The sequence below is a fragment of the Dipodomys spectabilis genome, unplaced genomic scaffold, assembly GCF_019054845.1.
Source record: "Dipodomys spectabilis isolate Male_0828 unplaced genomic scaffold, ASM1905484v1 ptg000521l, whole genome shotgun sequence".
NCBI lineage: Eukaryota > Metazoa > Chordata > Mammalia > Rodentia > Heteromyidae > Dipodomys > Dipodomys spectabilis.
Genome location: NW_024871198.1, coordinates 50,290 through 72,714, shown reverse-complemented (window position 1 = coordinate 72,714; position 22,425 = coordinate 50,290). Strand labels below are relative to the sequence as shown.

Here is a 22,425-nt window from a genome sequence, read left to right as displayed (position 1 = left end):
GCCACTTCCCACTTTTCTTATGATTATGAAATACAAACCAATTTTCAACTGAAATAAAAACTGAACTAGGTGCCAGGGGCTCAAGCTCACTAGCAACCCAGGAGGCTAAGATCTGAGGATGGAGGTTTGAAGCCAGTCCAGGCAAGAAAGTCTGTGAGACTCTTAGCTCTGATCTACCACGAAAGCCAGGAGTTTAGCTGTGGTTGAAGTGGCAGAGCACCAGTCTTAATCAAGAAGAGTTAAGGGACAGTACCCAAGCCCTAGTTCAAACCCCAGTAGCAGCACCAGAAAATTAAAGATTAAAACTTACTAAAATCAAATTAGTATCTCTGGTAGCCTATGTTGTGGCCGTCCTCCTGTATAACAAATAACGCAGCCCTGTAAGAGTGTCTTTTCAATTACAAATCAGAATCTCAGAGCCCTTTTCTCTGGTAGGCAGGTCTTCCACCACTTGAGCCACGCCTCCACACCTAATTTTTAGCCCCCGTTATTTTGGAGATAAAGTCTTGCTTTTTGTCCTCGGGAACCTAAACTTTTATTCTTCTATTTTCAGTTGCCACCATAACTGGGATGACAGGCTCAGGAGAACCTTTCCCGCTGCAATGGGTTTATAGACCTTCCTCCACCTGCCAGATCTGAGCCTCCTGTGTGGCTGGGATGACAGACACACCGGGACCACACCCACCCACCAGTGGATTCGGGATCTTGTGGACTGTGACTACAATCCTTCCGACCTGCATTCCTAAACTGCTGGAATTCTAGATATGAGCCATGAACATCCAGTTCATTTTTTTTTTAATAGTACTTGGGTTGGAACTTGGGACCTCATACTTTTAGAAAGCTCTTAAGCCATCCATTTCTGGCTTTTTGAAGGTAAGAGTCTCACTAACTTTCCTGCCAGAGCTGGCTTTGAACCATGATCCTCAGATCTCAGCCTCCTGAGTAGCTAGGACTGCAGGTTGAGCCACAGGCACCAGGCTTATATCAGCATTCTCAAAGTGCTGAAATACTGTGCAAAAATTTCCAGATGGGCCTCACCATTCATATCTTTTTCTCTGAGTTACAAAAAGTATCTTATTACATGCTCTGATTTTAAGCAGATACACAAAGTAAGAATAATACTTTAAAAATACCATATGCTGAGCCGAACGACAGTAGCTTATACTACTAAGGAAGCTGAGATCTGATAGAGCTTCAAAGCCAGCCCAGGCAGGAAAGTCTATGAGACTCATATCTCTAATTAACCACCAAAAAGCCTATGGTTCAAGTAGTAGAGTGCTAGCCTTGAGTGAAGAAAGACACAGCGTGCAGGCCCTGAGTTCAGGCCCCATACTGGCACAAACAACAACAAACAACAACAAAAACTATATACTGTGGTACCTACAAGATTTAAAACAACCTACAAGTCCTAGCAAAAGTTTTTTTGTTTCTTTTCTTGGTGTGTGCCTGCTGGTTCTAGGACCCTAACTCAAGAGCCGGACGCTGTCCCTGAGGTTTTCTGCTCAAGACTAATGCACTCTGCCATTTGAGCCACAGCTCCACTCCCAGCTTTTTTTCTTTCTTTCATTTTTCTGTTGGTCATGGGGCTTGAACTCTAGGCCTGAGCGCTGTCCCTCAGCTCTTCAGCTCAAGGCCAGCTTTTTTTCTTTTGTCTGGTTAATTGGAGACAGAGTCTCAAGGACTTTCCTGCCTGGGCTGGCTTCGAGCTGAAGCCAACCTTGGCAGGAAAGTCCACAAGAAGACTCCAAGAATGAGCAAGAAGTCGTGCTGGAGAATGGCTCAAAGTAATAAAGGGCCAATTGAGCAAGCGCTCAGTTCAAACCCAGTACTACAAAAAAATAAAATAAAATAAACCAGGTCATCTTGGATTTAAAAGAAAATATAAAACATGAGAATTGCCAGTAGAATTTAAACATAGTATATTTCCCTTATCTTTTCACTACAGCTGCAGTTCACTTCCCTAGAAGACCTGGCTAAACCTAGCTCTACCAACCAACTAAAGATGTCAGCCAAATCTTTTCATTTCTTCAGACTTTTACACTTCATTTCTATCCTAAAAATAAGAGAAAGGGAAAGCAGGAAGACAGGAAAGAAAAGTAAAAGAATAAACGCTGATGGGGTGCCGGTGGCTCACGCCTGTCATCCTAGCTACTCAGGAGGCTGAGATCTGAGGATCACAGTTCAAAGCCAGTCTGGGCAGGAAAGCTCATGAGAATCTTATCTACAATAAACCACCAGAAAACTGAAAGCGGTGCTATGACTCAAGCAGTAGAGCCCTAGCCTTGAGCTGAAGAGCTCAGGGACAGTGCCCAGGCCCAGAGTTCAAGCCCCATGACTGGGGGGGGGGGGGGGGGGGGGGGATGCTGAACAACACTTAGGTTTATAAATAAAACATAACAGTAAGTAAGGTAGGAGGAGATAGTCGATTTCTGTCCTTTTTAAACAGCAACTAGAAGTTTCTCATAAGGCCCATATCTCACAGAACATGAATGAACAAGTTGCTGTATGTTCTTTTAAATATTTCTTCCTATTAATCTCAATATTAGATAAGTCATTAATAATCCATTATTTGGCTGAAGTATTTATCCTGTACTAGAGGAAAAAGGCTGCCCTATCTCTACTCAAGAGAACATTCTCTAAGCCAGTCATGATAGTTCCAGTTTCCAATATTTAATGTAGACATGGTCCTGTATCTATCACAACATGACCAGGAAGTAGTCATTCTGAAAGAAATGTCTTCTATTGCTGAGAGTGGTCTGGGATGCATGCAATGCCTAGACAAAGAGCTAGAAGAGGCATTTGTCTGAGAAGTATGCAGAGAATGGCAGAAAGGTCTTCATGGCCTAACTGAAGAATCTACCTGGAACTGCCTAGCTCCTAATGAAAGATTACGAAGCTGAAATCCTCAACACCCTCTGTTCTTTCAAAAGGCACTTCATCAAAGCAGAGATAGTACAAAAATACTTTTTTTTGGGGGGGGGAGGGGCCTCTGGTCGTGGGGCCTGAACTCTGGGCCTGGGCGCTGTCCCTCAGCTCTTCAGCTCAAGGCTAGCGCTCTACCACTTGAGCCACAGCACCACTTCCAGCTTTTTTCTTTTTGCTTATGTGGTGCTGAGGAATCGAGGAATGCCTCCTGCATGCAAGGCAAGCGCTCTACCACTGAGCCACCTTCCCAGCCCACAAAAATACTTGTACTACAGAACTTTCCATTCAATTTTAACAAAGAACATTTATCATTAAGAAGTAGAAAATGGCTTCTTGGTCCTTGTGCTATCTAAGCTTCATGTATGTGTTTTTAAGTCCTCAATTAAGAACCTGTTCCTAGTGTATGTATATAAAGTGGGAAGGGGAGATAGTGCTTAACACCAAAACACTGAGACTAGAGAATTAGGCTACTTTGTAACAGCTGAGGATTTACCAAGCTGGTGTCCCCATAGAACATGTTCTGGCATGGTAAAAGACTTGCTAAAAATAGAACCAAATGCATTTAGAAAATGTTGGTAAAACTAAGTCAAACATGTCAGGCGCTGATGACTCACACCTGTAATCCTAGCTACTCCGGAGGCTAAGATCTGAAGATCGCGATTTAAAGTCAGCCAGCAGGAAAGTCCATGAGAATTTTATCTCTAATAAACTACCAAAAAAGCCAGAAGTGGAGTTGTGGCTCAAGTGACAGAGCACTAGCCTTGAGCACAAAAACAAAAGTTCAGGAACAGCACCCAGACCCTGAATTCAAGTTTCAGGCCAGTAACAAATACACACACACACACACACACACACACACTCTCTCTCTCTCTCTCTCTCTCTCTCTCTCTCAAAAAACTAAGTCAAACAGGTTTTTTCAAAGTAGGGCTTCGTAGAACCTGTCATAGTCAATGTGTACTCTGAACTCCCCTTCGTCAGGGAAATGCAAGTCTTTTGCAACAGAAAGTGACAGGAAATATGTTCGGTCCCACAAAAAAAAAAAAAAAAAAAAAAAGGCCTGCTGCTCGTGTAGAGATGAAAGGTGCATGTTTGATCAGGTGGGGCACTCTACCATGACCACTGAGGCAAGCCTGGATGCCGAGCAGCTAACAGACTCATGACAACATCCAAAGGAGCCGATGGTCCCGCTAGGGCACCAACAGAGCACACAAGAGACATTCCTCTATGAAACCTAACCTCATGGCCTCTACAGGACAATGAGTGGGAAAGGAAGAGACAACGCATGAAGTATGATTGGGGATAGTATTTCATGACTAATTAGAGGAGAGTACTTTTTGTACCATACTATACTGCTGTACTGGTTAAAAGTTCTATTTGCACTTTAACTACAAAAACACTTTTGCTTTTGTTCTTTAATGTTATCTATATATAGTGCACTGTTTCATTTCTCAATGAAGAGCTAGATTGGAAAGCCACCACTTTTGTGCTTAAGATTACAGGGTTTTTTTTTCCCCCTCCAGATTTGATTCATCATAAATCTGAAACAGTTTGGGTCCCATCAATAAAAATCTAGCCCTTCTCAAAGCTAAGGCCCACACACAAACATTATGCTGCCAACTCCCAATTTACTTGTGTTCTTTTGTTTATACGTGTATGTGTGGGGCTTAAATTCCAGGCCTAGGTACTTTGAGACTTTGTACTCAAGGCTGGTGCTCTACCATTTGGGCCACAGCTCCACTTCCAGCTTTTTGCTGGTGAATTAGAGTCTCACCGACTTTCCTGCTCCAGGCTGGCTTCTCAGCACAGTCCTCAGATCTCAGCCTCCTGAATAGCTAGGATGGATTACAGGTCTGAACTACCAACACCGGCCTCTATCTCTGGGATTGTCTCCCTACTCTTTTCTTTACTCATTTCACCCACAAACAGCAACTGTTTCTTATTATAGCTCAATTAAGGGAAGCACATGGTCCTCAAATCTTCAGTATTCATCTAACAAAAATTCCCAGAAAAATCTTATAAAGTCTGAACAACTACTATTTTCAGTGGTACCACAACAGATATACAGTACTGGTGGTGCTGGCTTCCATTTTTAAACATTTAAATATTTAAAGATACCGGTATCTGGGTTCTGTAATATTGCCCAATGGCTCAGATCACAGTGAGGCCCCATAACCAATCAAGTCCCATCCACTGTCTCTCCTGAACATTAGTTTTTTGGTGTGCAACACTAAATCAGAGCAGACAACCAAAAATGTAGATTGCTTAAACGAAGCCTTTACTATTAAAGACTAATAAAACAAAAAAGAAACCTGGAGAAAGTAGAAGTGTACAAAAAGGAACGGAAAAACTCAAAAAGGGCAGAGGGGAAAAACAAAATGTCTTTTATATGGAAAACATACTACTTAAAAAGTTCTCTTGGAGCTGGGAAGGTGGCTCAGTGGTAGAATGTGCATGAAGCCCTGGGTTCAATTCCTCAGTTCTACATGAACAGAAAAGGCAGGAAGTGTTGTGGCTCAAATGATAGAGCACTAGCCTTGAGCAAGAAAAGCTCAGGAGCAGTGCCCAGGCCCTGAGGTTCAAGCCCCAGGACTGGGGTTGGGTCGGGGAGGAGTTCTCTTGGAAGTTAAAAAAAAATTTACGATGACAAAAATAAAGTTCAATCACATGAGAAAGCCAAAATTTCCAAGAGGAAATCTCATAGAAATATAGAAAACAAAATCAAAAAACAGGAGAAAAGATTAGAACTTCAGATTTAAAAAGCAGACAAGTAGCCTAGAAGAACTACCATCCATGTAATAGGAGTTAAGAAAAGTCCTCAGAACTGGTGGACAGTGAGTTTCCACACACTAAGAGCCATTGCGAATTGGTACACAGTGGTAGAGGCTGACTTGGTATATATGAAGTCCCACAGTCAATTCCTGGTACAACAAAACAAAAACCACAAGATGCTCACAATCATACGAAAAGTAAAAATATTTTTTATTTATGTATTATTTTGCCAGTCCAGGGCCTTGAACTCAGGGCCTAGGGGTTGTCCCTGAGCTCTTTTGCTCAAGTCTAGGCCTCTACTCCTTGAGCTACAGCTCCACTTCCAGCTTTTTGTGGTTAATTGGAGGCAAGAGTGACATGGGCTTTGCTGCCCCAGCTGGCTTGAAACTTCGATCTTCAGATCTCAGTCTCCTGAGCAGCTGGAATTACAGGCATGAGCCACCAGTGCCTAACCTAAAATTAAATATTTTTAGCTTAAAACACACATACACACACAACCTAGGCTTAAAATAATACGTCCAGTGAAAACTTACTGAAATTTTGCCAGTGCTATTTTTGGATGACAGCAATACTGATCATTTTTCTTTCAATTTCTGAATTATCCAAACTGTGTGTGAGAAGGTATCTAAACTCTCCTAATGAAACCTTCAAACAATGTCTTCTGCAACTGAAAGGAGCAATGAGGGCAAGAACTCAGGAGACCTAGACATCATCTATGCCTGTAGTTACAAGACTAGTTATAGTCTTCAATATTGACACTGGCTTTTGCCAGTGACTTATCACCAACTTCTTGGGTTGGTGTGAAAAGATTACTCAAGTCCAGTTTAACAAGGTTTCAGCATTTAGAATTTTTTTAATGTAAAAAGACTCCACGTTGAATTATCCAGTAACAACAGCATTAGCAAATGTCATTATTGAGTACTTTGTTGAAATATTGCTGGTATGAACTGAGATATATAAAACAGACTAGATTTTGATGATTTAGAAGAAAAAAAAAACTGTGCACTAGCCAGGCACCAGTGGCTCACGCCTATAATTCTAGCTACTTAGGAGGCTAAGATCTGAAGATCACGGTATACAAAGCCAGCCCAGGCAGGAAAGTCCATGAGACTCTTATCTCCAGTTAAGCACCAGAAAACTAGAAATGGCATTGTGGTTCAAGTGGTAGCGCGCTTGCCTTGAAGAGCTGAGGGACAGCACCCAGGCCCAGAGTTCAAGCCCCACAACCAACCAAAAAAAAAAAAAAAAGTACACTGCCTTTATAATTTCTGTATTGATTTTGTTGAAATGACAGTTTGATATACTACGTTAATAAGATATGCAATGAAGATTCATCCCCATCCATTTTGGTGCAGATACTGAGGCTTGAACTCAGGGCCTGGACACTGTCTCTTGAGCTCTTTTTGCTGAAGGCTTAACTCAGCCATTTTGAGCCATAGTGCCACCTCTGGTTTTCTGGTGGTTTATCAGAGATAAGCGTCTTATAGACTTTCTTGCCTAGGCTAGCTTCGAACTGCAATCCTCAAATCTCAGCCTCCTGAGTAGCTAGGATAACAGATATAAGCCACCAGTTCCCAGTCCATCCACTTTCTTTTTTTTTTTTTTTTTTTTGGGGGGGGGGGTGGGGGTCCAGTCCAGTCGTGGGGCCTGAACTCTGGGTCTGGGCCCTGTCCCTCAGCTCTTCAGCTTAAGACTAGTGCTCTACCACTTGAGCCACAGCGCCACTTACGGCTTTCTTTTTGCTTATGTGGTGCTGAGGAATTGAACCCAGGGCCTCATGCATGTAAGGCAAACGCTCTACCACTGATCCAGCTTCCCAGCCCCCCATCCACTTTCTTAAGAAAAGTTAACTACCTGTAATTCTACCTCAGGAGGCTGAGATCTGAGGATTGTGGTTCAAAGCCAGCCTGGGCAGGAAAATCCATGAGACTCTTAGGCAAGTCCATGAGACTCTGATCTCCACTGAACCAACAGAAAACTGGAAGTGGTGCTATGACTTAAAAGTGGCAGAGCACTACTAGCCTTGTATCAAAAAGCTCAGAGACAGCACCCAGGCCCTGAGTTCCAGCCCTATAGCTGACCAAAAAAAAAAAAAAAGAAACTACCAGTATATGGTGGCACATGCCTGGTGCTCAGGGAGAGAGAGAAGGACTGAGTTCAAGGCTAGCCTGGGCTGCAAAGTGAGATCTCATGTCAAAAAGACAAAACCTCTCATTAAGTTTTATTCCTAGTGCTTTCTCCTTAGATTGCAATTTGATTTCGGGATCCTCATTAATTTCATAGACCTGGGACCCCCAGAGTGATAGAGATTGAAGACCGGACGTTAGGAGCATTACTCCACCAACAGTTCCTCTGGCTTCCCACCATCTATATAGCAGCAGGCAGCGTATTGTAAATGGTGTGGGTGCGGCTCAGTGGTAGCCTGTTTGCACAGCACCCAGGAGACCTTGGGGTCCACCTCCAGCACTGCAACAACAAGGCAAACACTGTGGCTCAAGCCTGTATGTACCACTAGCTACCAAGAAAGTAGAGATCAGGGGACTGCGGTGTCTTCATGAGACTCCATTCATCCAACGGCTCAACACACTGATGCACACTGGCTATCACAGCACAAACAGAACAGCTGCAGTCCAGGCCAGCTGAACATACTATGAGATGCACTTTGTGAAACTTGGGGGAGGTGGGGATGTTTGGGGAAGGGGGTCTTGGTTCAGAATGTAAAATGTACTTCTTAGAAAGTTCTCATTTATGAAAAGTTTGAAATCTGCAGTCATCTATTCAGAAAGCAGTTACAGGAACCAACTCAAGATCCTATTTTCTAATTGTGAAAGAATAAAGGGAGTATTTGTAATGCCAAATCCTACCGTGGATTGGATCTTTCAACTCTCACCACTGGGCTTGTAGTAAAGCCAGTCTTGTCTCATTAGTGTAAGACAACAGACTTACCCAGTCTTTCTTCTACAGTTTACTCTAGAACCAAGCCTCCTGGGCTAATTCTCTTTAAGCTAAATTAGGCGGCAGAAAGCCCCTTTAGCATTTAAATGTTAACTCTGGGTCTCTTATTTTGGTTTCTAATAACTGCATCTTAATACATGTGACCATTTCCTCCAGCACTACTCTATCAGATTAATGGCCTGGGCAGGCCTCAGTTAAGAGCTTTTCCTGGCTAGTTACTCAGCACTTAGCTTTTTATGGTACTTTTCTTTTCCCATTGTGCTCAGTAGTGCGTGCAGCAACTCACTGCAGTTAGGAATGCATTACACTTGCTTTGGGAATAGATAGCTAAAACTTCCTAAATCTCTGTATTCCATCCATATTTAGAAGCTAATTGCTACAAATCTAATTCAAAAGATGATATTTTGTGATTTGTGTCTCTTACTATTAAAACATTATAAACCGTGTAGGTTGTTTATTGGTATATATTAAATTGAGTAGTAAGAGGTTTTTCATCTTAACATACATACAAATTAAAACATTTTAAGGTTTCATTTAAAACAGCAAAATTTTCCAACATGCAAGATACCTGATGTCCCCCTACTAATAAATCTTTACCAATAAGTGAATCAAGTAAGCAAAGAAACAGTAAAGATTGAAGTTAAAATTGAATTAGATAAGGCAGGTACCAGTGGCTTACAGCTGTCATCCTAGCTACTCAGGAGGCTGGCATTTACAGGATTTCAGTTTAAATCCAGAAAAGTTCACAAGGTTCTGTCTCCAAAATAAATAAGCAAAATACAACATAATGGAAATGGAAACAAGGTTTTTTTCTTAAAATAATAATCACAGGCAAAAATCAGGATTGAGGTATGGTGCAAGTAGTAGAGAAAGTATCAGGCAAGTGAGTGTGGATCCCTGAGTTCAAACTCTAGTACTAGCCTAAAAGCTAATTAGTTAATAAAATAATTAGTTAAATTAGATAAAGATGATCTCTCCACATAGAAAAAGCATTTCAAGTAGAGGGCAGATTATCACAGCTTATAAGCAAAGACTTATTAACATACTCCCCTTCTTTCCTAATATTAATAAACAGATGCAAAGAGCCCCAAACTGGCTCCAATCAGTTCTATAAAGAACATTAACTGTTTACCCTTAAACAATTCCATTCATGATTATTAATAAAATCTAATTTAAGAGAATTGCTTAACATTGAGCAGATACAAGGCCTGGTGATGATTAGGTAAATTAGTTAAGTACACATTAATTTCAAATAAATGCAAGGCAGGAAAAAAGGGCAGCCAATTCAGATATAATAAATACAAAATATGTGTAATAAAAATAACAAATGACTTTTATTTTTATTGTATTTCTCAAACCTGTAATATGTAGTCATAAAGACCTTAGAAGATTAAGGAAAAGGAAATTTGTAAAGTGTGTATATTGGTGTGTGTTTATATTAAACTGATTGCAAAATAAACCTAAATTGCCTTCCCAACAGGTAATTCTAAATCTGAAAGCAAATTCCACTCACAATCAAATATAAGGACTGCTAAAGGTGACACATTCGTTTTTCTAAAAAGTAATCCAGCCTGATGACATAAAGCCTGTTAATCCTAGCACTTGGGACACTAAGGCAGGAGAGTTGTGAGTTTCAGGACAGCCTTAGCTGTTAACCAGCCTGTCTTTAAAAATGAAAGGAAGCTGGGCACCAGTGGCTCACACCTATAATGTTAGCTACTCATAAGGCTGAGATCCGAAGATCATGGTTTAAGCAAAAAGCTAGGCTGACCTGGATACTGGTGCCTCATGCCTGAAATTCTAGCTACTCAGGAGGCCATGAGACTATTATCCTCAATTAGCCACCAAAAGGTTGAAGTGGAAGTGTGGCTCAAGAGGTAGATTGCCATCCTGAGCTTAAGCCCCGGTATCTGCAGAAACAAACAAACAAAAAAATGTGGCTCAGGTGGCAGAATACCAGCCTACCAAGTATAGGGATGGCCCTGAGTTCAATAAAGGTAAAAATACAAAAATAAAATGCATGCAAATCTATGATCCCAACAGGACATGGGTTCCATGAGGGCCCTGATTTCTCTGTTTGCTACCTAAGAATGCACAGAATTAGGCACACAGCAGTTTGGTAAAATATTCACTGAATAAAAAGAAAACTCAGCAGGGGGGTGGGAGGGAGGCCCCAGCAGCAGGAGAAGAGATGACAAAAAAGAAACACTGCAAAGTGTGGTATCAGCAATGTCATTTAGGGATGGGACTTTAGTGGGGTTTTCTTCAGGCGGCTTTAGTTTCTAACATGCCTCTCTGTATCTATTACTTCTACGGAAAGAACTGATTAGGAAGCAACACAATTTAAATGCATTAAGAATTTCCTGTATTTTTAAAACATCTTTAGTATGCTCTAGAGTAGACTTAACTAAAAAAGTTAAATAAAGGAAGTAGACTTAAGTTATCTCAAGTGGGTAGGAAGTGGAAAAAGAACACACTAAGCTGAACCTCCCCCACCATAGCTGAGTCAATATAAAAAACTAAACTTCCTCAAAGAATTTTCTACGTACTTTCAATGTTATTAAAGCCCCTAACACTTGGCTTTTACAAATCTCTGAATCACTCAGTAATGTGGCTCCAGCCAGTACCAGAGCTTAAACTATGGGCCTGGGTGCTGTCCCTGAGCAATTTTTGCTCAAGGCCAGCGCTCTACCACTTGAACCACAGCATCACTTCCGGCTTTTTCTGTGAGGAATTGGAGAGAAGAGGCTCACGGACTGTCCTGCCCAGGCTGGCTTCAAACCTCGATCCTCAGATCTCAGCCTCCTGAATAGCTAGGATTAGAGGCATGAGCCAACCAGCACCTGACCAAAAATAGTATTTGATTTAAAGTTCTCTGATCAATGCCTGAAATTATCTGAGAAGAAATTAACATTCTTGCAAATCTCCAAACAAAAGCTTAAAGTGGAAAAACAAACACTACCGTGGTATTAACTATGACTTTTAAATCTGTTTAGAATGATAAAGTACGTCAATAATCATTTCTCAGACTTGGTTTTAACTAAATACTTGCACTTGTGTGCCAATGTCTTAACTTTCTCTGACAATCAGTCAGAATTCATTGTACATTTTACCTTCACGATCAAAATGTAAGCAATAAAACGTGAATTCATAATTGCATGTGCCTAAGCCACAAAGCATCAAAAATAATTAATTGTAGCTAGTCACAAATAGCTCACACTTGCAGTCCTAGCTACTCAGGAGACTGAAACAGGAAGATCTAAGTTTAAGGCCAGTTCAGGGAAGAAAAGTTTGTGAGAATTCATTTCCAACTTTTCAGCACAAAGTAGGGCTGGAAGTGTGGTTCAAGTGGCAGTGCCCCCACATGGATCAGCAAGCCAAGGGAAGGTAGAAGGGACCGAGCTGTAGCCCCAGAATCAGACGAAGTTAATTTGCTTAAAAAAAAAAAAAAAAGTTATGGTAACATGTACCATTTTACCAAAAATCTGAAATTTTTAGCATGGCAAATGGTTTTTCTACCCAATTATGACATGATACAGCACAGTCGCAGACTGTATATACATATGCACTAATTATTCTTACAGTATCCAAGTTTTTCCCTAAAAAATTCAAATTTCTACTTAAATGCTAAAATGTTCCTGCTGTGTGCTAAAACAGGCAAACTGTACCACCATACAGTATGGTCACAACTAAAAAACATAGTTTTCTGTATTATTTCCTATATATATATATATATATATATATATATATATGTAATACATGTTTTCTATAAATGTAGAAAAACATACTAAACGCTCACTATGAAATGAGAACGCTAAGAGCAAAGAACAGATGATAAGGAATTTGAAAGCCCTAATCACATCACATTTGACCCCACTGTCTTCTGCTAAGAACAGAAAAACCAAGTTTGAGTTTTGCCTTGTGATTTATCAAGAATAAACGTAAGCCAGGTGCTTACAGGCCCAGGCCTGTAATTCTAGCTACTCAGGAGGCTGAGATCTGAGGATTGCAGTTTGAAGCCAGCAGCAGCAGGAAAGGCCGTGAGACTTCAATTAACCACCTGAAAACTGAAAGTGGAGCATGGCTCAAAGTGGTAGGGCATTAGCCTTGAGTCGCTCAGGGACAGTGCTCAGCCCCCATAACTGATAAGACAACAACAATAACAACAGAAAGTATAAACAAATCCTTCTCAAAGGACCTAAATAAGATGCTGTCCCATCATAGTTCATAACTGCATGTCGTGAAGACAGATAAGGAAAGCTACTAAAAGCTATTGAAAAGCAGGAGGAAATGGGAACAGGGAGTATAAGTGTGAGGGGTAAAGCGTGAGTAAAGCAGACCACAGGCGTATGTGCAAGACCAGGGTGTGCCAGGCTTTGTTCCATACATTTGGCACACAGTAATTCATTTAATCTTAACTTTTTTTTGGCCAGTCCTAGGGATGGAACTCATGGCCTGGATTCTAACCCTAAACATCTTTTCCTCAGGCTAGTGCTCTACCACTTGAGTCAGAGCTCTACTTCTGGCTTTTTGCTGGTTAATTAAATATAAAAGTCTCATGAAACCGGGCACTGGTGGCTCACACCTGTCATCCTAGCTACTCAAGAGTCTGAGATCTAAGGATTACGGTTCAAAGCCAGCCTGGATAGAAAAGTCCATTGGACTCTTATCTCCAATAAACTACTCAGAAAACTGGAAGTGGTGCTGTGGCTCTAGTGGTAGAGCCCTTCCTTGAGCTGAAGAAGGGAGGGACAGTGCCCAGGCCAAGTTCAAGCCCCACGACCAACCCCCAAAAAAAAAAGAAAAGAAAAGAAAAAAGTCTCATGAACTTTGCTGCTGTAAATGGCTTCAAACCACAACCCTCAGATCTCGGCCTTCTGAGTGGTTTGGATTACAACCATGACCCATCAGCACCCAGCTTTAAAGCAGGTCCTCTTTTACACCCATTTTACAGATAGGAAATTGTGGCACATAACTTGCCCCAAGGTGCCACAATCCATCAAGTAGCAGGGCCGGGACTGGAATCCAGACATGCTAGTTCTTAACTATACTGGATTGCAGACAAGTGACCTCTTCAAACCTGCACTGAAATCACAATGAAACTCGCTGCTTCTGCAAGACTACATTCGTGTGTGTTAAGACAGACAAAAATGTAATTATATAAAACACAAATTTAATTTTAAAGAACCAGCAAAAACCTACTAATCACGTATCTAACATTTTCAGAGAAACAGTGCATTAACTTACTTGCTGATTTCCAGTTTTATTTAGGAAAGGAAGAGATGGAGGGAGGGAGGTCTGGGTGCTGGCTCATGTCTGTAATTCTAGCTACTCAGGAGGCTGAGATCTAAGGATTGCAGTTCAAAGTCCTGGCAGAAAAGTCTGTAAGACTCTTATCTGCAGTAAACTACTAAAAAAGCAGAAGTGGAGCTGTGGCTCAAGTGGTAGAACACTAGCCTTAAGCAAAAAAAAAAAAAAAATTTAGGGATAGTGTCCAGGCCCCAAGTTCAAGCCCCAGGACAAGGACAAAGACAGGGACAGGAATACACTCACACACAATTAAAGCTATCAGAAAAGCCAAATAACAGTTATAGGATGATTTTTGTCAATGGAAGCCCAATTTTAAATAAGTCATTTCCACAGGACTGAACTACGATGCATTTCGAATGATCAAGGTCTTGTACTTGAATTTTAATCTGGAGAAATGAACTTAAGTCACCAAGTAACAACACCTCTTTTCCAAACTCTTACACTAAGAACAACTGTATTACTTGGGACAGACATAAAGGATAAGAGAGGAAAAAAAAAACAAAAAACATTTTAATCTCTAAGACCATATGAGATGAATCTACATCATTTTAAAAAGTCAATTCTCAGGGCTGGGAAGGTGGCTCAGTGGTAGAGCGCATGCCTTGCATGCCAGAGGCCCTGGGTTCGATTCCTCAGCACCACATAAGCAAAAAGAAAAAAACCAGAAGTGGCGCTGTGGCTCAAGTGGTAGAGTGCTAGCCTTGAGCTGAAGAGCTGAGGGACAGTGCCCAGGCCCAGAGTTCAGGCCCCATGACCGGACCCAAAAAAACAAACAAACAATAAAAAGTCAATTCTCAGCTCTCAATAACACACTTCATCTAGCCATAAATCTACATATTTTAAATCCAATTTTACCTCACCAAAATGGTCCTGTTAATTGTTCTTTCCAGTTTAAAAGGGACAGCGGATTACTTCACACAAACCATCTCCCACAGTTTGCACAGCAGCTGCCCTTCTCTCAAGATGAAGGGATGATCTGAATTTTACCCATGCTTTTAATCAATGACCGAGAATTTCATAATTACTCCAGAAAGTAATCTGTGAAGTTTAGTTACTGGGAAAGTTTCTACAAAATTCACATCCTGAAAAAAAAAAAAGATATATAGTGCAAACTTAGAAACGGAGGAACATCTTCAATATAAAAATGGGGAGATTCAGTTCCATGAATTATTTTAAGATACTATCAAAGGACTAATTTACTGCTTCTGAGCTGCACAACCACATCCCATTCCTGAGCACTGCTCACCTTTCACAGGCCCTCAGAGTCATACACCTGAAGATCAAGCCTGGCTGAGCCAGAGACAAAGACAGGCTCTAAATGGGAGCCAAAACAAAAATCATGATCTGACCTGGCCTTTCAGGTAGAACTAGAAACGAACTCATCAGTGTGGAACGTAGGAAGTCAACTCATTACATATGGGCAACCTAGAGGAAAAGTGTTAAAAAAAATAATAATAAATCAGCCAGGTTCTGGTGGCTCACTCCAGTAACTTAGCTACCCAGGAGGCTGAGAACTGAGGATCAAGGTTCAAAGCCAGCTAGGGCAGGAAAGTCCACAAGACCTTTATCTCTAATTAACTACTAAAGAGCCAGAAATGGAGCTGGGGGCTCCAAAGTGGTACAGTACTAACCCTGAGCAAAGGGACAACGCCCTTGGTAGAGGACCGAATTTCTCTACAATTGAGACACCCACTACACCAGAATACTACTGCTTCACTTGAAATATTACTAACTAGCCATCTACTGGAATACAACTGCTCTGAAAACTTAGATCTACTCACTTCACATTTTGTTTTTTACCAACCTAAGCAAGTTATGTTTATGCTCTATGAGTTACAGTTCTTTATGCATCAAACAAGCAATTGGGAAAGATAACGTAAGGTTTCTCCTAATTTTATTTATTTATTTTTATTTTTTTTTGGGTCGGTCATGGGGCCTGAACTCTGGGCCTGGGCGCTGTCCCTCAGCTCTTCAGCTCAAGACTAGCTCTCTACCACTTGAGCCACAGCGCCACTTCCAGCTTTTTTCTTTTTGCTTATGTGGTGCTGAGGAATCGAACCCAGGGCCTCTTGCATGCAAGGCAAGCGCTCTACCACTGAGCCACCTTCCCAGCCCTCTCCTAATTTTAATATTAAGATTTGTTCGTGTGTGCTGGTCCCTGGGGCTTGAACTTAGGGCTTGGGCACTGTCCCTGAGTTTATTCAAGGCTAGGGTTCTACCATTTGAGCCACAGCTCCAGTTATGGCTTTTTTGGTACTTAATTGGAAGTAAGAGTTCTCACAGACTTTTCTGCCTGGGCTGGCTTCAAAAGAGGCTTCAGATTTCAGCCTCTTAAATAGCTAAAATTACAAGCAAGCCTTGGGCTGCGGGCAATGTGAAGATCTTTTAAGCAGGGTATGATGGCACATACCTGAAATTCTAGCACCAGGAAAGTGGAGGCAGAAGTTCAAGGCCAACCTGGTATGTAACACCCTTCCCTCAACAAAAAAAAACCCCAAAATTTGTAATTCAACAAGTGAACTCACTTCTCCTGTCTTGCTATAGAGAAATATGTATATTAAAATATACATTCAAAAACCAGTGACTGGTGGCTTATGCCTGTAATTCTAACTACTCAGGAGGGTGAGATATGAGAATGGAGATTGAAGCCAGCCAAGGCGGTAAAGTCTGTGAGACTCACCTCCAATTAACCAACAAAAAGCCAGAAGTGGAGCTGTGGCTCAAGTGGCAGAGCACTAGTCTTGGGCAAGAAAGCCCAGGGACAGCATCCAGGTCCTGAGATCAAGCACTAAGACTGGCATAAAAAGGAAAAAAGAAATAATGTATGTGCAAGTGTGTATATATTTACACACACACACACATTCTCACGAGGGCTAGTCATAGTGGTGCCTATTTGTAATCTCAGCTTTTGAGGATCAACAGCCAGCCCAGGCAAAAAGTTAGAGAGATCTCATCTCAACACGCTGGGCAAGGGTGATGATCCATTGCCTGTAACTCCAGCAATTTAGGAGTCTAAGAAGGAGGATCTGGTCCAAGGCATGATATTTCCCTGGCAGTAACATGACAAACCTACTTGAAAATTACTGAACAAAAGGGGGTTAGGCCTGTCTCAAGTGGCAGAGTACCTATCTAGCAATCACAAAGCCCTGGGCTCAAACCCAGGTACCACCAAAAAATGAAGGAATACATTCAGTGAAGAGGATTCCCCCCTCCCCTGTCATAAAGCTTTAGTAATTTTTAGTCTTGGCCTTTAATTTAGATCCAAAGACAAAATTTCAGTGTACTGAAAATGTCCTGGTCAAAAATAAATAAATATAATGCCCCAACTATTGCTACAAAGAATCCTTGAGCTACAATAATCACATTTTTTTTTTGGTTGGTTGTGGGGCTTGAACTCTGGGCTTGGGCATTATCCCTGCACTTTTCAGCTCAAGGCCAGCAATCTACCGCTTGAAGACCACTTCCGGTTTTCTAGTGATTAATTGGAGATAAGAGTCTCATGGACTTTTCTGCCCGGGATGGCTTTGAGCCGTGATCCTCAGCCTCCTGAGTAGGCCTGGCCTAAAAAAAAATTTTTACAATCACATTTTTCAAACTACAATGAAAATTTTGTATAAGCATGGACAAAAGCCACTGAAGTTTCTAAACCAGGGCACCACACAGTGAGTGTGGCTCTGCAGCCACATGGTAAGCTGGCTTTAAAATACTCTTCAATGTAAGAGTCTCCTCCGTTTGACCATGCCCAGACCTACACAGCCAACAGGAAGAGTCCAGGGAATCCAAACTGTTGTAATTTCTAAAACTGAGGTCATTCTGCATATCAAAGGAAATAATTACCAGAGAAAAGAGAGTCTACGGAATGGAGAAGATCCTTACTGTTCCTACGACAAAGGGTTCATATCCTAAATTCATGAAGAGTTCAAAGAACGAAACACCAAAGGAACAAGTAACCCAGTTAATAAACAGCAAGTGAACTGAACAATTTTCAAAAGTACAAATACCAATAAAAAATGTCAAGTGTTCAAAAAAGAGAAAAGAAAAACAAAAAATGTTCAACATCTTTAACCATAAGGAAAAGCAAATCAGAACAGTAAGATTCTATCTGACCAGTCACAACGACTGTTTTCAAGAACACAATGATCGCCAGACCCAGCCACCGGAGGAGGGGACTCTTACACATTGTGGCTGGGAATGTAAACTAGTCCAGCCACCAAGAGCTCCGCAAAAACTAAAAATGGAAGTATGCTACAATCCTGTTATCCACTCTTGGGCGTATCAATCAGTGAACAAGGCAGATACATGCACACCCACGTTTATTGCAGCACTATTCACAATAGCTAAGTTATTGAATCAGCCATAACTTGCCATCAACAGATGAAAATATTAGTCAGCCATAAACAAGAATGATATTATAGGGCTGGGAATGTGGCTTAATAGTAGAGTGCTTGCCTAGCCCCGAGTTTGACCTCAGTACCATATACACAGAAAAAGCCAGAAGTGGTGGCTATGGCTCAAGTGGTAGAGTGCTAGCCTTGAGCACAGAGAGGCTCAGACAGTGCCCAGGCTCTGAGTTCAAGCCCCAACATCGGCAAAAAAAGAAAAAGGAATTATTTATCATTTATCAAAAAACACAACAGAACTGGAAATGTCTAAGCAAAACCAGACTAAAAAATATTGCCATGTTTCCTTGTATGCAGAACAGACTAAAAAATATTGCCATGTTTCCTTGTATGCAGAATCTAAATCTTTTTTAAAAGGTCAGAAACAAACCGAGCACTGGTGGCTTATGCCTGTAACCCTGGCTACTCAGGAGGCTAAGATCTGAGGATAGCAGTTCAAAGCCAGCCCAGACAGGAAACTCCGTGAGACTCTTATCTCCAATAAACCACCAGAAAACCAGAAGTGGCGCTGTGGCTCAAGTGGTAGAGCGCTTACCTTGAACTGAGGAGCTCAGGGTCAGCACCCAGGCCCCATAAATGACACACACACACACAAAAAAAACCAAAACCTAAGCCTAAGGACAGGGAATGTGGCCTAGTGGTAGAGCGCTTGCCTAGCATGCATGAAGCACTGGGTTCCTCAGCACCACATAAACAGAAAAAGCAGGAAGTGGTGCTGTGGCTCAAGTGATAGAGCACCAGCCTTGAGCCAATGAAGCTCAGGACAGTGCCCAGGCCCTAAGTTCACCCCAGGACTAGCCAAAAACAACAACAACAAAAAAACAAAAAACCTAAGTCAAAAACAATGGGAAGTTTCAGCGAGGAGGATAAGAGTAGGAGGTCAAATCAAAAAAATAAAAAGAGTAAAAAAACTACATTCTGTGTACATGAGCAGCACAATGCACCCCCACTTTGTACAATTAATACACGTTAATGACACCAGCTTTAAAAAAAAATTGGAAACAGACTAAGTTCTAATTGTGACATTAGATAACTTGAGCTTTTTCCATTGTATTATTAGTCCCAAGACAATAAATTATTAGAAAGTTCCAGAAGATCAAGAGAACACACATAACATCCTGAAAAAGCTCGAAAGTAAAACAACTGCAGCGGACAAAATTAATTCATAAAGTACTCAATACTTCCTTGGTTCAAAAAAAGTAATGTGTCAGCCCTACACTGTCACCTGTACATCCAAGTTTTTTACCTTGACTGACCAATAGGCGTCAACATGGTTTGACAGGTTAAAGAAAAGCCGGTCAGGCTAAGGGTGTGGCCCCAGGGGTACCGCTCCTGCCCAGCCAGGGCCAACCTCAGCGGCGGCAGGGAGAACGCGTGAGATTTCACCTCTGCATCTGGGCAGTCTCATGTAAAACACCTACTGAGTACTTGGCTTTCGGCCTAGCTCCGCAGGCTAACTTCCTTTTGTACTTTTTTAAAGAAAAAAACACAGAGTTCGCCGGCGTCAGGGACGGTGCGGGAGGCGCGGGCGGCGCGGGAGGCGCGGGCGGCGGGGGGGGGACGCGGGGCCTCCGGCCTCTGCCTCCGCTCCAGGCTGCCCACCCGAGGGTTAAGCGTGAACTTACTGGTTCCTAGGTCACGGCGGCCAGCGCCTGACTTCCCTATCCGGTCTGGGCTCATCCCTTCTCCCGGCAGGAACTGGCCAGGCATTTGCCGTCTCCGTGCTCGGGCGCGGGCGTCCCGGGCAGGCGGGCAGGGCCGACCCACCGCCACGTGCCCGCGGCCGGAGGCGAAGGCCCGGCCCCGGCCCGGGCGGCGGGAGCCCCCCTCGGAGGACGGCCCCGCGGCGGGGACGCGGCCAGGGCACACTGCGGCACCCAGCCGGCTCAGGCCCGGCCGGACACACTGACAGCCGACACACGACCCGTCCCAAGACACTCGCGCGCGAGAGCGCTCCCTGCTCCCTCCCTCCCTCCCTCCTCGGAGATTCTGGGCTTGAACTCAGACGTGCTGCTCCGGCGCTCCACCCCTTGAGCCGCGCTGCTGACCTCGTGTCTGTCTGTCTGTCTGCCTTCCTCCCCTCTCCCCCTGGCTTTCCGTCTCCCCTGCCCGGCCGGGCCGGGGTCCGGTCCTCAGTGGACACTGCCCCGCCCGCAAGGCCGTCCGTCCGTCCGTCCGTCCGTCCGTCCGTCCGTCCGTCCGCCCTGGTGTGCAAGTGTGGGCGGCGGCTGGAGCCGGGGCCGGGCGCGGGACGGCCGGACGCTGGGGCGCAGGGGCGTTACCTGCAGCTCGCACCAGGCCACCTCCACCGTGGTCTCCGTGTCCAGGCCCTTGTAGACGGTCTTGAAGGAGCCGCGGCCGATCTCGATGTCGAACTTGAGGAAGCGGCCGTCGTTGGACATGCCCACGGCCTTCGTCTCCAGCTCCTCGATGTCGTCCTGCTGCTGGCTCCGCTGCTCCTCGGCCGCCGCCGCCGCCGCCGCCGCCGCGGCCGCCGCCGCCGCCGCCTCCCGGGCGCCGCCGCTGCCGCCGCCGCTGCCGCTGCCGCTGCGGACGGGCGGCGGCGGCTCCTCCCTGCTCCCCGCCGCGCCGGGCCGGGAGGCGGGACGCTCGGGGCCGGGGGCCGGCGGCGCGGCGGCGGGGCCGGGGGCGGCGGCGGGGCCCGGCGCGGCGGGCGCGGCGGCGGCGGCGGCGGCCGGGGGCGGCCGGGTCACCGGGGCGGCGGCGGCCGCGGCGCGGGCCGGCTCCTCCCGGGCGGGCTCCGCGGCGGCGGCGGGCGGCCCCGCGGCGGGCACGGCCCCGCCGGGCTGCGGCGCGGGGATCGGGAGCCCCGGCAGCTCCAGCGCCGTGGCGTTCGAGTCGCAGATGACGCTGCGGCGGAAGAAGCGGTGCTCGGTGGGGGTGGCGGCGGCGGCGGCCGCCCCCCGGCTGTCCTTGTCCATCGTGTGGCGGCGGCGCCGGTACTCGTCGGCGCGGCCCGGGCCCGCCTCGCTGGCCGCGGCCCCCAGCTTGTCGCCCACCGACGAGTCGGAGCTGGAGCCGTTCTTGGGCGCGGGCGGCGGCGGCGGCGGCGACAGGAAGGCCGGGGAGCCGCGGGGCCCGTCCGCGGCGGCGCCGCCGGACATGGCCGGGTCCGGTCCGCTGGAGTGGAGAGAGCGGAGCGGGCGGGCTGGGACTCGCGGAGGGGCGGCGGGGCGGGGGGGGCGCGGGGCGGAGGGGCCGGGCGGGGCCCGCTCAGCGCCGGCCGGGCGCCCCGAGGGCGGCGGCGGCGGCGGGGGCGCGGGGCGCCGGGCCCGCGGGCGTCAGCGCCGCCCGCTCCGCGTCCATCCCGCGGCGAGCGGCGGCCGGCCGGGCCGGGGCGGCGGCGGCGGCGGCGGGCCCGCGCGCATGGAGCCGGCCCCGGGGCGGGACGCGGGACGCCGGGGGGGGGGGCGGGGGGCGGGGGCCCGGCCGGCCCCGGCGGGGCGGGGGGAGCGGGGAGCCGCGGCCCGCCCGGGCCGGCGCCGGGGGGCCGGGGGAGGGAGCCGCGGGGAGGGGAGGGCCGCGGAGACCCGGAGGAGGGCCGGGGAGGAGGGGAGGGCAGGGAAGAGAGCAGTCACCCCGCTAGGCACCTCCTGTCAGCGAAGACGGGGAGGCGCGGCGGCGGCGGCGGCGGCCGAGGAAGAGCACAGCCGCGTCCGCCCGGGAAAACTCTCCGCTTTAAATGGCGCCGGAGTCTGAAACCTCCACACAGCCCGCTCGGACCCCGCCCCCCGCCGCCCCGGGGCGGCCCCACCCCCTCCCGCCGCGCTCGGGGGGGCCCTGCTGCGCAGGCGCGTCGGGCCCGAGGCTCTCTGGGAATTGTAGTTTACGGGCGGGGGGCTGTGAAAGGGGCATGGAGGCCAGGCGCCTACGACGTCCGTGATGCCCCGGGGAGAGGGCGGGGCTTCAGCCTGTTGCCTCCTGGGAGTTGTAGTTCTCCTTGGAAACCGTCCCTTCTGGAAGCCTGAGGGGGGGTGAGGGGGAGGAGGGGGAGGGGGGGTGGAAGCGTCATCAACGGGGGGTCGCTCCAAACCCCAGGGCCAGG

At 45.9% G+C, this 22,425-nt stretch overlaps 1 protein-coding gene across 1 annotated transcript in view; it reads right to left on the bottom strand.

Moving 5' to 3' along the window:
• The window catches only part of Wnk1 (WNK lysine deficient protein kinase 1), an 84,620-nt gene extending 63,136 nt beyond the window's left edge, over positions 1-21,484 (bottom strand). Inside the window, 1 exon segment of the mRNA XM_042670133.1 lies at positions 20,642-21,484. Within this exon segment, the coding sequence (XP_042526067.1) occupies positions 20,642-21,484 (843 nt within the window).
• Between the last annotated feature and the right edge of the window lie 941 nt (positions 21,485-22,425).